Source organism: Pteropus medius, unplaced genomic scaffold (genome assembly GCF_902729225.1).
Source record: "Pteropus medius unplaced genomic scaffold, Ma_sr-lr_union100, whole genome shotgun sequence".
Classification (NCBI taxonomy): domain Eukaryota; kingdom Metazoa; phylum Chordata; class Mammalia; order Chiroptera; family Pteropodidae; genus Pteropus; species Pteropus medius.
The window spans coordinates 407,778-421,382 of NW_024355109.1; the positions used below are offsets into that span (position 1 = coordinate 407,778).

The window sequence follows — 13,605 nt, forward strand, 5'->3', positions numbered from 1 at the left end:
CCCCATACTCCAGCCCAGGGTTCAAGTGCCGAGAAGAGTCTCCATGACTCCTTGCTGTGAAAACCAGAGAAGACTGTGGCTGAGTGAAACAGAAGGCAACTAGAGAGATAGACATTTCTCTTAAAGGGCTCACACACAGACTTACTTCCTGAGGGACTCACTTGCTTTGAGCTCCAGCACTGGGGCAACAGCTTGAAAGGTACCAGGGGCATACTGGGAGGAAATGAATGGTCTGGCTTCAGGGTGAGGGCTGAAGGGACAGCTTTCTCCCACACAGAAGTCCTGGTGGAAGTCATTGTTCCTTTGTTGAGCTGTCCATACCTCTAGGCATGCAGACGCAGGCTGACTCCATGTGAATCTCCATGAACCTGGCTAACACTGGTTTGCCCAGTCCTGGAGATTCCCTGAGACCCTGCCCCATCCAACTTGCAGTCCCACTTTTGGAGGCTTTTCTATACAAACACTTTTAGAAGCTTTTCTATACAAACGACCTGTCTTGGCTTGTGCTGTGGACTTTCCTAAAATCTCTCAGAGGTTCACAAAATCTAAACAAGCAGCATCTGGCCTTGGTATGCCCCTTACTTCTTTCTGAGCAGCCTGACACAAGTGGCAGTTGACCTCAAGTCATGGCTTGGCCTCTCTAGGCGTCTCTAAGCCCAGTGTGGGTAGTGGCCACCTATGAATTGTTTGGTGGCTCATGCCAGGTGATCCTGGGAAGGGCACAGGCTTCAGCTGAACTTAGCCTGTGGCAGGGCCCTCGCAGGAAGTCCCGCAGGCAGCACACCCAGTGGCCAACTTTGGACAAGACTGGAGCACCACCCGGGGCTGCATATGAGGATAATACACCCAAAGGGCAGACTGGGCAGACACCAGAGTCCTGCTAAAGTGAATTCAGCTCCACAGAGCCAGCCCCTCACCAGTCAGTTCTCACAACCAATCAGCCTGAGGGTCAATCACTCCCACTGACATGCAAACAACCAAGATATGGAAGCAACCTGGTGTCTACCAATGAACGAATGGACAAAGAAGAGGTAGTACACATAAACAATGGAATATTACTCAGCCATAACAAAAGAATGAAATCTTGTCATCTGCAACAACAGAGATGGACTTAGAGGGTATCATGCTGAGTGGAGTAAGTCAGACAGAGAAAGACAAATGCCATAAGATTTCAGTTACATGTGGAATCTAAAGAACAACATAAATGATCAAACAAAACAGAAACAAACATAGATACAGAGACCATTTTGATGGCTGCCAAATGGGAAAAGGGGGCGGTGAAAAAGGAGAAGAGATTAAGAAGTTCAAATTGGTAGTCATAAAATAGCCATGGGGATGTTAACTACAGCATAAGGAATATAATCAATAATATTATAATAATTATGTATGGTGTCAGATGGGTATTAGATTTTGGGTTCATCACTTTGTAAGTTATATAAATGTCTAACCACAATGGTGTAAAACTAATATAATATTGTATGCCAACTGTATTTGAAAAATAAAAAAAGTATTAAAAAATAACACCAAATTTATAACTTAGTATAAAAAACAAAATATCTCATAAATTTTTATATTGATTACATCTTGAAATAATATTCTGGATATATTAAGGAAAACATATTATCAAGTTAAAAAAAGTACATCTTTTGTTATAAGTTAATATCCTTTAGGATCCAGCATTTGTATGTTGCTTTATGGTCTACAAATTGCTTTTCACATATACTACCTTGTTGCCACCTTAGGCAAATTACTGTCTCCCTGCCCTTCAGTGTTCTTATCTGTAAAATAAGGATATAATATAACCTATCTCATGGGTTTATTTTAAATAGTACATGTATTAATTTATGGTAAGCATTTAAAGCAGTGTCAGGCACCAAGCAAAAATTAGATGTTAAGTGTCTGCTAAACATAATTATCATATAGCTTTATTTTCCTTATTTATATAGATGAAGACACTAAAATACAGAAAAATTAACTTATTGAAATTACAAAGCTAGGCCAAGTTTGATATAGTCAAATCTTTTGATCCAAATCTTGAATGATTTTTTTACCACACCTCAGCTTTCTCTCCTCTCCACTCTCAATCTTATTCTTTTTTTTTTCAACAAATGTTTAAGGAGCATCCTGGCATGCATGCCAGGCCACTATGCCAGCTACCGAGAATAAAAAAAAAATGAAAAATACACAGACTCTGCCTTTGAGGAGTTCACAGTCACTGGGAGAAAAACATATGGAGGCAGGTAGCTTAAAACAATGTCACAAGGCCAGTGACAGAGGAAATTAGGAAAAGAAAATCTACCTAGCGGGGAAAGGGGACTCTGAGACATCTTCCTGGATGAGCTGACACTTAATTTCAATCTCACGGACATGCAAGATAGTGGGGAAAGCATGAGTACCATCTAAATTAGAGTAGTGATTCTCACACTTCATAATCACTAGGAGAGTTTGTGAAAACAGACTGCTGAGTCCCAGTCCAGTTTCTGAGGCCCAAGAATTTGTATTTCTAACATGTTCTAAGAGGTTGAGCATAACAAAGCATCATGGTCGGTAGAACATGAAGCTGGAGGGGAATAGAAGGCCAATTCTGGGCAAAATTTCATGCCATGTTAAGGAGGTCAGGCTTTCTCCCAAAAACCACTAGGAATGGGTGGATTAGAGGTTTTAGTCCATTCAAATTCATCATGAAATTAGATGGCAAGTTTTGACTGCAACATGGACAATAGATAAGAGGAGGCAAATGCGACAATAATCCTGGTGAGAGTGCTGAGGTATGAACGAAGGAATCTTTCATAGAAATAGAGGGAGGAGAGCAAATGAAGAAATTTATGCTCTAGAATCTGTAACTGTGGTGACTGACTGACTGAGGAAGGCATGAGGAAGGAAAGCCAAGCTTGGGAGACAGCATGGAGGGTTGTATCACCAAGGAGAGAGCACAAAGAGGGGAAAAAAATTTTCCCCAATGACAAATAGTCAAGGTGAAGTAGGCTTCTATGAATAGGAAATATTTGAACATATCTAAAAATGGAGAGAAAGGTAACCATAACCATAGAAAGAGAAGGAAAAAGACACAGGAGAGCAAGGGAATGGGGCAAGCTTCCAGCACAGGGCAGAGGACGGTGGGGTCAAGGCACCATGGTGGCTGGACTCTGAAGGGGGATGCACCCTTCATCCTCTCGGTTTGCCAGAAAGGATGTGGGAATGGGTCTAGATTTAGACATATCCACAGACAAACGTGAAGGAAGATCACAGTAATAACTTAAATTTTTGATGAGGAAGAGAGGGAAGGTTCTGTCTGTTGAGGATGAAGGAGGGAGGTTGAACAAGGTGACATTCAGGTCTACAGTTCTCAAAAGGGTAACAGGAAGTCATCTATGCTTAAGCTCTGGCATGTTGATGTCATAAGGACGTTACTCTATTCCACTGAAATTCCATGACAAGGTTCGGTTTAACGTTATTCCTTCCCCATTTATGCATTATGCCAGTAATGATCCTAAGAATATGAGATAACGTGAAAAAGCTTTGTAAAATACAAAGTACTGTTCGTATGTTCAGAAGTATCATGAACATAATCCAATTCGAATGTGAATTTATTACAATTAAACTACTGATTCTTCACTACCTTCTGCAGAGCCTCTTCTGTTTTCTCAGGGTTTGTCTTGAGGGCTTGAGAAGCATCATACATAGGAATTGGCATAAATCTCAATGTGTAGTTCCTAGAAAAAGGAGAAAATAATGTTTATTTAAAAATACCCTATTACCTTAACTTATCGCTCTTTTAAAATCCCAAAAGATGGTTGTCAGACTGTCTTAGAATCTAATTTTGAATGATCAGTACATCTTAGGCCCCCAGACTGCAGACCAGTGTCTACGCGGCAGCACCACAGGGACCTCATCAACTCAGGAAATCTGACGAAACTGACACAACTTTCAGGAATGTGGTTTTGTTTTGTTTTCAGTTTTCAATTATATCAAGGATGGAATGTTCAAATTGGGACTGGAATGACGGACTGAGAGGAAGCCTAAAAGGAAGCCCAGTATCAGCCTGCTGCTTGGGCTTTAGTCGCTGGGAGATCTGAATGTACCAGATCAGCACAGTAGCTATGGTGACAGCTAGAACCCAACTGTTAGAGGAAAAATAAAAAATCGACACAAAACTTGTGCTTACAAAGCAAGGACATTACATTAGCATCCACAAAAATAGTCTATTCAGGCTCTGGGCTCCTTTAAATGAGCAAGTCCAAGACATAGGATTGTCTTCAGAAAAGTTGCTGGCAGTAGTTTCCTGCCTGGCTCAATACCCTGATCGCTGCAGGTCTCTGCAGTTTGCAAACACGATCACCCCCATGCTCTGGACATCAAATGAAACCAACAGGAGTCCTGTGTTCACATTATCTCACCATGGCTGACCAGCTGATTAGACACAAGAGTGCAAGAGAGTCACTTGGTATGAGGAAAACACAGACTGAATCTGCACTCCAGCCTTTGATCCCGACCCTGCTACAAACAGCACTCACAATGTGATTTTTATGAATATTTAGATGACTTTTACTGAAAAAGTACCTTAACAACTACTTCCTAAAATAAGGCTCTAATGATGAAGAAATGATAAACAATCATCTTAATAGCTGTAGTAATCTAGATAAGTACTATCAAATGGGAAAAAATGTTCTCCATCCAGTCCAACTTATAAAGTGGCTTAATGTAAAATAACCCAAAGAAAAGGCCGTTCTATCTATAATTTTAATTTTTCCCTATCTTTGCTTTAGCAGAATTGTTTTTCTTTGGTTTAAGAGCCAGTGAACTGAAACTATGAGATAATAGGTCTTTTTCACAGCCTTGAAGATTTCCTTTCCCTCATCCAAATCTGATCATGCTACAGACCAGTAGAGTTTATTGAAACCAAATGTGGTTTTGAACCACTGGCATCTTGGAACACACCGTGCATAACAAATTATGATCCAGGGAGCCCAACCATCAATCTGGAAATGGTGAAGACTGGGTATGTGTGTGCCCTTGGCTTCTCACAAAGACCACTCGGGGCTGGCAGTCTACAACATTATCAGGGTGGCAACTGTGCCATTAGCACTCAAATGAAGCTACTGTAAATAAATGCTTCCATTTGGAGGTTTTGTGGTGAAGAGGAGTAATTATAGGTGGTTCCATAGTCATAGAAGGCTCTAGGGAGAGGGAGCTATGGTGACTGGATGGTGCAAACTACCTTACCCATGTTTAGTGATGGCCTCTGGTGGCAGCAAATTGAACTTCCTGGCTATAGTAGAGTCATGGGATTTAGAATTGGAAGACACTTAGGGATAATCTACTTAAAATGCTTTGTTCAGTATCATAGGCTTATTTGTGACAAAGCTGAGGACTGAATGGAGGGCTTCTAACTCCAGGTCTAGGGTTGTATCCACAGCACTAAACTGGACAAGAGAGCTCCAGGTTCATGCATGGAGGGAATTCTGGGAAAATACAAAAGAATGAACACCCTCTCCTCTTCTCCAGGAATTGACTTCCATGCTACTGGCCTCTTATTGCCCATTCACATTTTGTAACCTCTCATCTGCAATGCTTTGATCCTTTCTACCTTTAGAATACAATATGAGGATTGAACACCTCAGAAAGAACCAGATTTCTAGCATTTTTTCCAGCCATGTTTATATTATGATTTCTTCATTGAGTTTACTTGGGAAGTAAATGTGACAATAAATAATAATTGCAGACTCTAGTTACTAAGGTCATAAAGAAAGCCTCTTAGAATGAGACAAGTTAGCTCCAGGCTTGCCATCTGTCAATTTCACTTTTTTTAATTTTCTGGGCCTCAAGCTTTCTTCTCACCACTGGATTCAAAGTTATCATAATGGACAAAAAGGCAAGACCCAGTGGAAATAGACTGTGAAACCACAGGAGGAGGAAGCCAGGCTCCCAGCCTCTCCCGGTGCTCTCTAATCCTCACAACCGTGTGGGGTCTCCAGCAGAACATGCATCTGCCCTCGCGTTACAGGTGCAGAAACTCACACCAGAAGAAAGTCCGTGTCTTCCCGAGTCCCATGGCTTGTGAGCAGAGACTAACTCGGACCCTGGTCTTCAGATTCCGTCAACGGCTACTTCTTTTACCACACAGATCACACAAACAACATTGCATCTTGGTATTTTTTCAGAAAAAAGTCCTAATGAAAACTTACTTTTCCATAGCAACAGCTATATCTTGAAAACCTTGTGCAGTAATGTTGTTCTTGTCCCATATAACAGTCCTGTTCAAAAATCGAATTGCAGAAATGATCAGACACTTAGGAATGGAGGAAATAAGTCTCTCAATGAAGACCAATCTTACAGGCAACACTGTCAAGGTACTTTAGTACAATGGCTTTAAGTGAGCAAAAAATGTGTGTAACCTTGTTTCAAACAAAGCAAGGATGATCATTTCCCCACACATTTACTCTAGTATGAAATTTTTTTTTAAAAGGAACAGTACACGTATTCACTAACCATTAATGCTTTACTAGGCCAAAAAAGTCTAAAACCTGACTTCTTTTTCTCCCAGTGGTAGTCTAGTATTCACGTCTGAGACTGAAATTATATATGAAGATGCTAAGCAGTCTCGTGTCCAACAAAAAGAATTCTAGGTACTGAGACTTTTCCATTCTAAACAACTAGAGGGGATCTCAACATATTTTCTAATGCTGCCCTGATATGGTATGATCAGCTATGTCAGGAATCCCCCTCATTCTGCTGGCAAAAACTCAGTTACTATAAATACGAGGTTGTTTCTTTTTAAACACAAAACCCATTTTGGAAGAAAAGTATTATTTTACCTTCAGAATGTGAATACTTCACAGATACTTTAGGATTTGTCAATACACCTGATACACGAAATGGCTCCCATTTGTCTGGATGATCCCAGACTCACAATCTCTAACTCCTAATCTCAATGACCTTCTCTACATATTACTGACCTTCAAAGAAACTGCTGCAGGTTTGGGATTTTGGCTTCAGTTTAGACAGAAGGTTCAAGCTCTGTCTTACACTGGAGAGCAAAGAGAACAGGACAGAGCCTTGGGAAGTAGTGTGAATTAACTCTTCATTCACAAGACTTTTGGACTATGGACAACCCAGGTCTGAATGACAGAAGCTGCATGGTTACCACGGAGCTAGTCCCAAAGGAAAGTGGTTACCACATAGCTAGTTCTTAAGGAAAGCCAATCTTGGGAGCACATGGATGGCAATCACTGAAGAGAGCAGTCAGCACCCAGTGTGAACTTCCTTTGAACCAGTGAACCTTGTGTACCCCTTGGGTTTTCTGTCTCTCTATGGCCAGAAGTGGGGAGGGAGGACAAGACGCTGGCCTCATACCAAGTACAGGAAAAGCCCTCCGGCTGCTCCTGCTGCCTTCTCAGCTCTGCTCACTTGACCCTGACACAGACCCTCCTCTGCTGCCCCTTGCCTTTCCCCACCACTGGCCAGTCTTAACACGAACATTAAAAGGAAATTGCAACGGCTCTCAATCAGATTTCACCTCCCAGTGGGAATCTTTAAGACAAAAGCTTCGAGGAGTAACTATGTCTAAATTTGGGAACATCCTCCCCAGTATTTTGACAAAAGACTTGAAACTGTCATCTCTTCTTCCCAGCTGGCCTGTTGGGAAGCTCAGCCACCTCGGCACAGCCAGCTCTCTGATGCTCGTTGGACAGCATCGTTTGCAGGGCTTCCTTAGAATGAGCATGCACCTCAGGGCCCAGGGCCTGGCCCACGTACCTGAGTTTGGTGTTGATCTGCAGAGCTTTGGCCAGCATCTTGGCTCCCATGTCCCCCATAGCATTCCCACTGATGTCCACTTTGGTCAGGGAGGTATTGCTTCCCAGGGCGTTAATGATGATGGTGACCTCGGTCTTGAGTTTCGAGTCAGCCAGGGACAAGGACTGCAGAGGCTGTGGAGGAAATAGCAGGCAACATGCATACAAGCTTATCAAAGCAGCCACCATCCTCGATGACCCACGTCATGAAGAATCATCAAGGGGAGGTACCCACTGCTCAAAGTGCCTCATTTGTAAACTTATGGCTAAAAGATACTGATAAATGGGACCTGAGATTCTGGCATAATGGACCTTTGGAATCAAACATGAGAGCTTGTGTTTTCACGCTAGATAGTGGGCGCCTCTCCTCTAAGAGAAGTTGTGAAAAGACACAAAGACACAAATGCCAGGTTTTGAAGTGGAATATAGGATGAAATAAAAATGCTACATAAAAATGCTACGTAAAAATTTCTTACCTTCAGCATGGCTGCCTTATCCCTTTTTACCCATTTTATTTTCATGCAAGGTGAAATCACATCTTAAATTATTAATGGACAAATGTGAAAATAAAAACCAGCCAAGATTAGTAACAGCTGACATTTATTGAACACGTACTATGTTGAACCACCGTTTAAGGTTTTTACATGTATTTATTCATTTAATCCTCCCAGGAACCCAATACTTAGGTATCTTTATGTTAGATATTGTTATCCCCATTTCCCAAATAAGAAACAAAAAGGTTAAGTAACTCAACCGAGGTCACATAGTTAGAAAGTAGCTGAGCTGGAACCAGATGGCCTGGTTTCAGATTCTATGCACTTAACCCTACACAACAGTGCCTCTGTTAGCTTATCCTACAGTCTTTGATCATCATTCTTAGGTTTACCTTTCAATAAGTACCAATCAGAAAATATACCTACAATTAAAAGGAAAAAGTCTAAAATGGGTAACCTTATTTTTACCATAAGCTATATGGTGAATCTAAGCCAAACTGCTCACTGTCCATTTAAGCCTGAGACTGAAAGCCACTCGGCCTGGAGGCAGCTCTGTTTGGTCTGAATATCCGACCAAAAAATGACTAGGGTTGCCTACTTACACCCTGGTCACTTTACTTACTTATGTTGCCTTCTTAGCCCTGTGGACATTTGAATTTGCAATCTTTGATTACACCATAACTGATTTAATGACATGAGAATTCCAGGACTTGAACCAATGTGGCTCTAAAAGTCAGAATTCAGACATCCCTGGTGGATACGAATATCTTTCAATTACCCAAGGTGGTCTACACTGACCTAGCCACACTGAACAGTTTTATCTGCTTTTCCATAAGTAGTTCTGACCCTACAGAGAGGTGGATGCTGGAAACAGCTTCTAGAGCCATCTATGACAAGGTTCTATGGTGGCTTGTGGGACTGGAGCTATCAAGATGTGCCTGGCGGTCTGTATGATCCCCCACAAAAAGCCTGGGGTGTATCTCTGTCCATTCACCACTAAACATTGACTTCCAAAGGCACACCTATTTGAGGCACATCTGCCAAATGGCCGCAGGACTCAGGACAAGGATGCTAATGATTTCAAGACTCAGATATCCACAAAGCAGCATTCTGAGTTTAGTTATAGTTTTATCAAGGGACTATACTTATTGTCCTAACTGCCCAAATTTGATGTTTTCTAAACTGAGTACATCTATGGTAAAATCAAAAGGTAATATATTACTTAGAATCGAACTTTTAAAAGTTAAATAGCATGGTAAGTGCTAAAGCAATTAAAACCTCAGCCGAAAGCCTACATGTGCTTAGACTCTAGCAGGTTTTGTGAGGTTGCTTCAATTCTCTTAAGATCCTACACTGAAGTAAATGGAAAAACTTAACTAAATATGCTTCAGACTCAAGAAAATGTTTTAAGTGAAAACAAAGGCACTGTCGCTTTAATAAAAAGCTGTAATCAAATCTCTCATCATTTCAATAATCATTATTCAACTGCTACGAAAATGATATATTACAGCTTCTTCCCAATACTGGAAAACTGCCAAGTCTCCAAGCCAGAAAGCACCAATTTCAGGACTATGTTCAAACTCAAGTACACCCCAGTTAATACTTAAAAATAACAGGCAGACTCATTAATGCAAACAGCACAACCTGAATTACATGCATATTTTTATAAGGTCATCCTTTCTTGATTTATTGTACTACCTTGGAACATTACTATTTGAAATCTTACTATTTCTTTTCATAGCTGAACATGCTTATCTGAGACTTGTTCTCCTTGCTGCAGGCACTCTCAGGAGAAACACATTCTGTTCTACTGATTATAACATAGGTTTGTATGTAACACTTCAAAATAAGATTCCTTGTCATCTTGGCCCTTCCATGTTACTGTCCCAGGACTGAGAGCTGCACCCTGACAACCACTGTCTGCAATTGAAGGTGACACTGGAGCCCATACTTGTCTATGTTTTCTAAGTGTACCTAATGTGTAATACTGGGCAAATAAAGTATTCCCTTGGCTGTCAAGGATATAAAAAATATATAGGGTCAGAATATAAAAAAAACAAAAAACAAAAATAACTATCTATGTTAAAACCTTTTAAAAATAAAACAAAAAATGAGCTCTGTGCCAGTTATTGGTGGAATTTTCATAGTCACAAGACTCAACATCTGATCATTTAAAATTATTTTACACATTACTGATTCAGAATAAAAAAAATTGATGGCAACTGCTTTTTGAAAAAGCCACCTACTTTTTTGATGACACAAACATAAAAAGCTTTTCGGTGCACATTATTAGTAGCACATTAACTCAAACTTATAACTTGACACAACTCACATTTACAAAGCAAGTTTTTACCATCTGCAAATATCTTCTTAGGTGTGTTTTAAGTATCAAGATTATCTTTGCAAGATTCGAAATTACAGAAAAGGAGTTTGAAGACCCTTGTGTAATAAGCAAAACATGAAACAAATATATTTTTCATAAAATATAAATTTTCCTAAAATATATGCTAAGAAACAAATATTTGGGGATAAATATTAAATATAATTCTGCAACATTCACTTACCCAATCTTTTAAAACTGGGCACAGTAGTATGAAATGAAATTAAATATGTAAAACAAATAGCCTAATTGTGAAAAGTGTAAACTACATCCTAATTATGACCCTAATTTTAATGACTTTACAAGAATAACAAAATATAGGATTTATTAGTAAATGAGGACAAAGAGAAGTGCTTGAATTCATTAAATAATAATGAGTTTCATTTCTAGCCCACAAGTTAGAAAATATATCCACACAATGATGAGGCAGGAGAACAGAATGTTCTCTCCACAAAGCAGTGTAAAGCAGGGCAAGCAAGGAAAAGTTCCAGTTCCCATCTCCCTTGGCCCTTCGGCTTTCTCAGGAAAAGTTAGTTTACAGAATTTCCTACTATCCCATATGAATTCAAAAGGGAACATTTTACTTTTTAAATATGTGACATATCTCACATGATTAATATAGGAAATCAGTCTTATGCCCCACAAAAGTAGCTATCACAAACATGAGCAATGCAAATCTTCATAGTAGGAATACAAACTGATCTGGATTTTAGGAACCATAAAAGCTGATTCTGACAGCCAAATAGGACTAAGACAGTAAAGAGATAAAATCTTAAAGAGCATTAGTAAACGCAAGGTGTGACACACCAGGTTTAAATGAATCAACACTAGTGCTTCTTGTTTTGTCCACAATATATCTTTTCCTTTTTTCTAGTATATTTTTAAGAAGGTAGCAAAATAGGATATTTGAAATTAAATTTCTTTACCCCGAACCAATTCTTGGCCAGAAGCAACTAAAGGGGAAAAATATAAGAAGGATTACTAGAGCTCAAGAAGCAATTTTAGATGGGGAACAACTTTCTCAGTCTCTTGTATCTCTGTGTAATTACTAGATGAAACTAAGATTAACAATATGATATTTCTCAGCATGAAATAAGGTCATAAAGTCAATATATTATAATAATTCATACCTGCAGATTAGCATTAGAAAATATAAGGCTTATTAAAAGATGGGCTTAGGAGTCAATTTATATCTTTTAATCTATTACTTACAAGCTACCTTTAATTAGTGATGAGTTGAATCAAGTGAAGAGTAGGTAAATTTTACATACCTTCTATAGCTGTACTAAAGCACAAGCATTTATTCCTCTTAAAAAACAACAATAGAAAGTGTATATGCAGATAAAATTATTTGAAAGCATATCAGTATTAACCCAGTAGAAATAACTAGTAAGAATGGTAACAAAGACTTTAGGCAAAAGTTTTTAAAAATAATACTCACTGATTCTTCATCTTGAATCATCTGTACTAAGTTGTCCAACACAGGTGCCAGATTTCTAAAGAGATTTTAAAGATGTAGACAGTGGAATCAAACCAAAAGTTTTCCGGAGGCTGGTTATTTTCATCATTGTCATATAAAAAAACTCAAAATTCTTACTTGGATTTCATATTATTAAAATTTCTGCCTAATGCCAGGTGTTGTATTGATCTGTTTTTACTGAGCCACACTATTAAGGTAGATAGGTCAGACTCTAAACCTGGAAAGGATGAGAGGAGGTGGAGAATCAGAACACATGTGAACTCAACTGGAACACAATTAAGCAAAGGCGACATGCAGTTGGATGACTTTCCTGAGATTATTTCAGAGATAAACTCATTCTCTACAAACTCATTCTCTACATTCTCTTAAACAATCAGTGGCTAAATAAAGCCAGTGGAAATTGTGAGTGGAGAATGGCAGAATGTTTCAACTCTCCCATCACTTGTTAAGAGAAGATTGTAATACGTTGTTCACTGGTAGGTATCTGCAGTTGTCTGCAAATGTAACAGGGTCATACTCCTGCTACTACAATCAGCAGAAATGATGCTAATGAAACGAGTGTCTGAAAAATAAATAAGGGCTCAACTTTATTATCAGCAAGAAGCAAAAGGTCAGTTTCAGACCTTTATCAATGTACTTATTTTTTTAAATGGCTTTTTTTAATTTACTGTACAGATCTTGCATTTTTGGCCATGGAATCAACTTAGTAAGACTTTAGCACAGATTTATTCCATAAATAAACTCCATTGTTAAATTTAAAAGTCTTATTAGATAAGCAGTAAAATAACATTTTTATAAAGGTGTTGTCTAGATTGGGCTACAAGATGAGTTTCTCTTTATTAACTTGCTTCAAATAATATTGTTTCTTCTCTTTACTGATTTCTGACTTACCATTGTCGGAGATGTCTAAGCTGGTGATGTTGTGAATTTCGGCAATGCAGCCTTCCAACACTTGTGCGCCTCCCGATCTCAGCTAGAGAAACATAAACCAAACACAAGATACAGCTGTCACCTTGTGTAGCTAAAACATTAAAAACAGGTGATAGATATAGTCTTAAACTGGGTACCAAAGGAAAAGCGAAAACTTAACAACTCCAAAAAAGCTATCATCAATTACAAAGAGCCAATCACTCGTCATTGCTGCTGTTTGCCATACCACATCAACCTAAAAATCATTAGAAAAAGAAACAGAATGAAGATGGAGACGACCCAGGGTCACCATTGGCAAGACTGTCTATCAACACGCAAGAATGTTCTTCATTGGGACATCTAACAAATCCTTTTTATACATGAGAAAATGTTACTACTTTATTTGATTATTACAGATTTCAAGAAAAAAACTCTCCACCAGGTAGCATCAAAACAAGCAAAGGAGACAGGAAAGACTAACTCTGAACGTCAATCAATCCAGGAAGGACCCATCCCTAACTGTTCTACAGAAATGGTGTGAGGACTCAC

At 39.2% G+C, this 13,605-nt stretch overlaps 1 protein-coding gene across 9 annotated transcripts in view; it reads right to left on the reverse strand.

Moving 5' to 3' along the window:
• CARMIL1 (capping protein regulator and myosin 1 linker 1) overlaps positions 1–13,605 on the reverse strand; it is a 261,243-nt gene that overhangs the window by 79,642 nt on the left and 167,996 nt on the right. For all 9 annotated transcript variants that reach the window (XM_039857089.1, XM_039857092.1, XM_039857088.1 and 6 more), the window contains 6 exons: positions 13,039–13,120; positions 12,265–12,364; positions 12,109–12,163; positions 7,756–7,928; positions 6,186–6,254; positions 3,620–3,713 (listed from right to left, as the gene is read on the reverse strand). In XM_039857089.1, the coding sequence (XP_039713023.1) occupies positions 3,620–3,713; positions 6,186–6,254; positions 7,756–7,928; positions 12,109–12,163; positions 12,265–12,364; positions 13,039–13,120 (573 nt within the window). The remainder of the gene's footprint in view (positions 1–3,619; positions 3,714–6,185; positions 6,255–7,755; positions 7,929–12,108; positions 12,164–12,264; positions 12,365–13,038; positions 13,121–13,605) is intronic.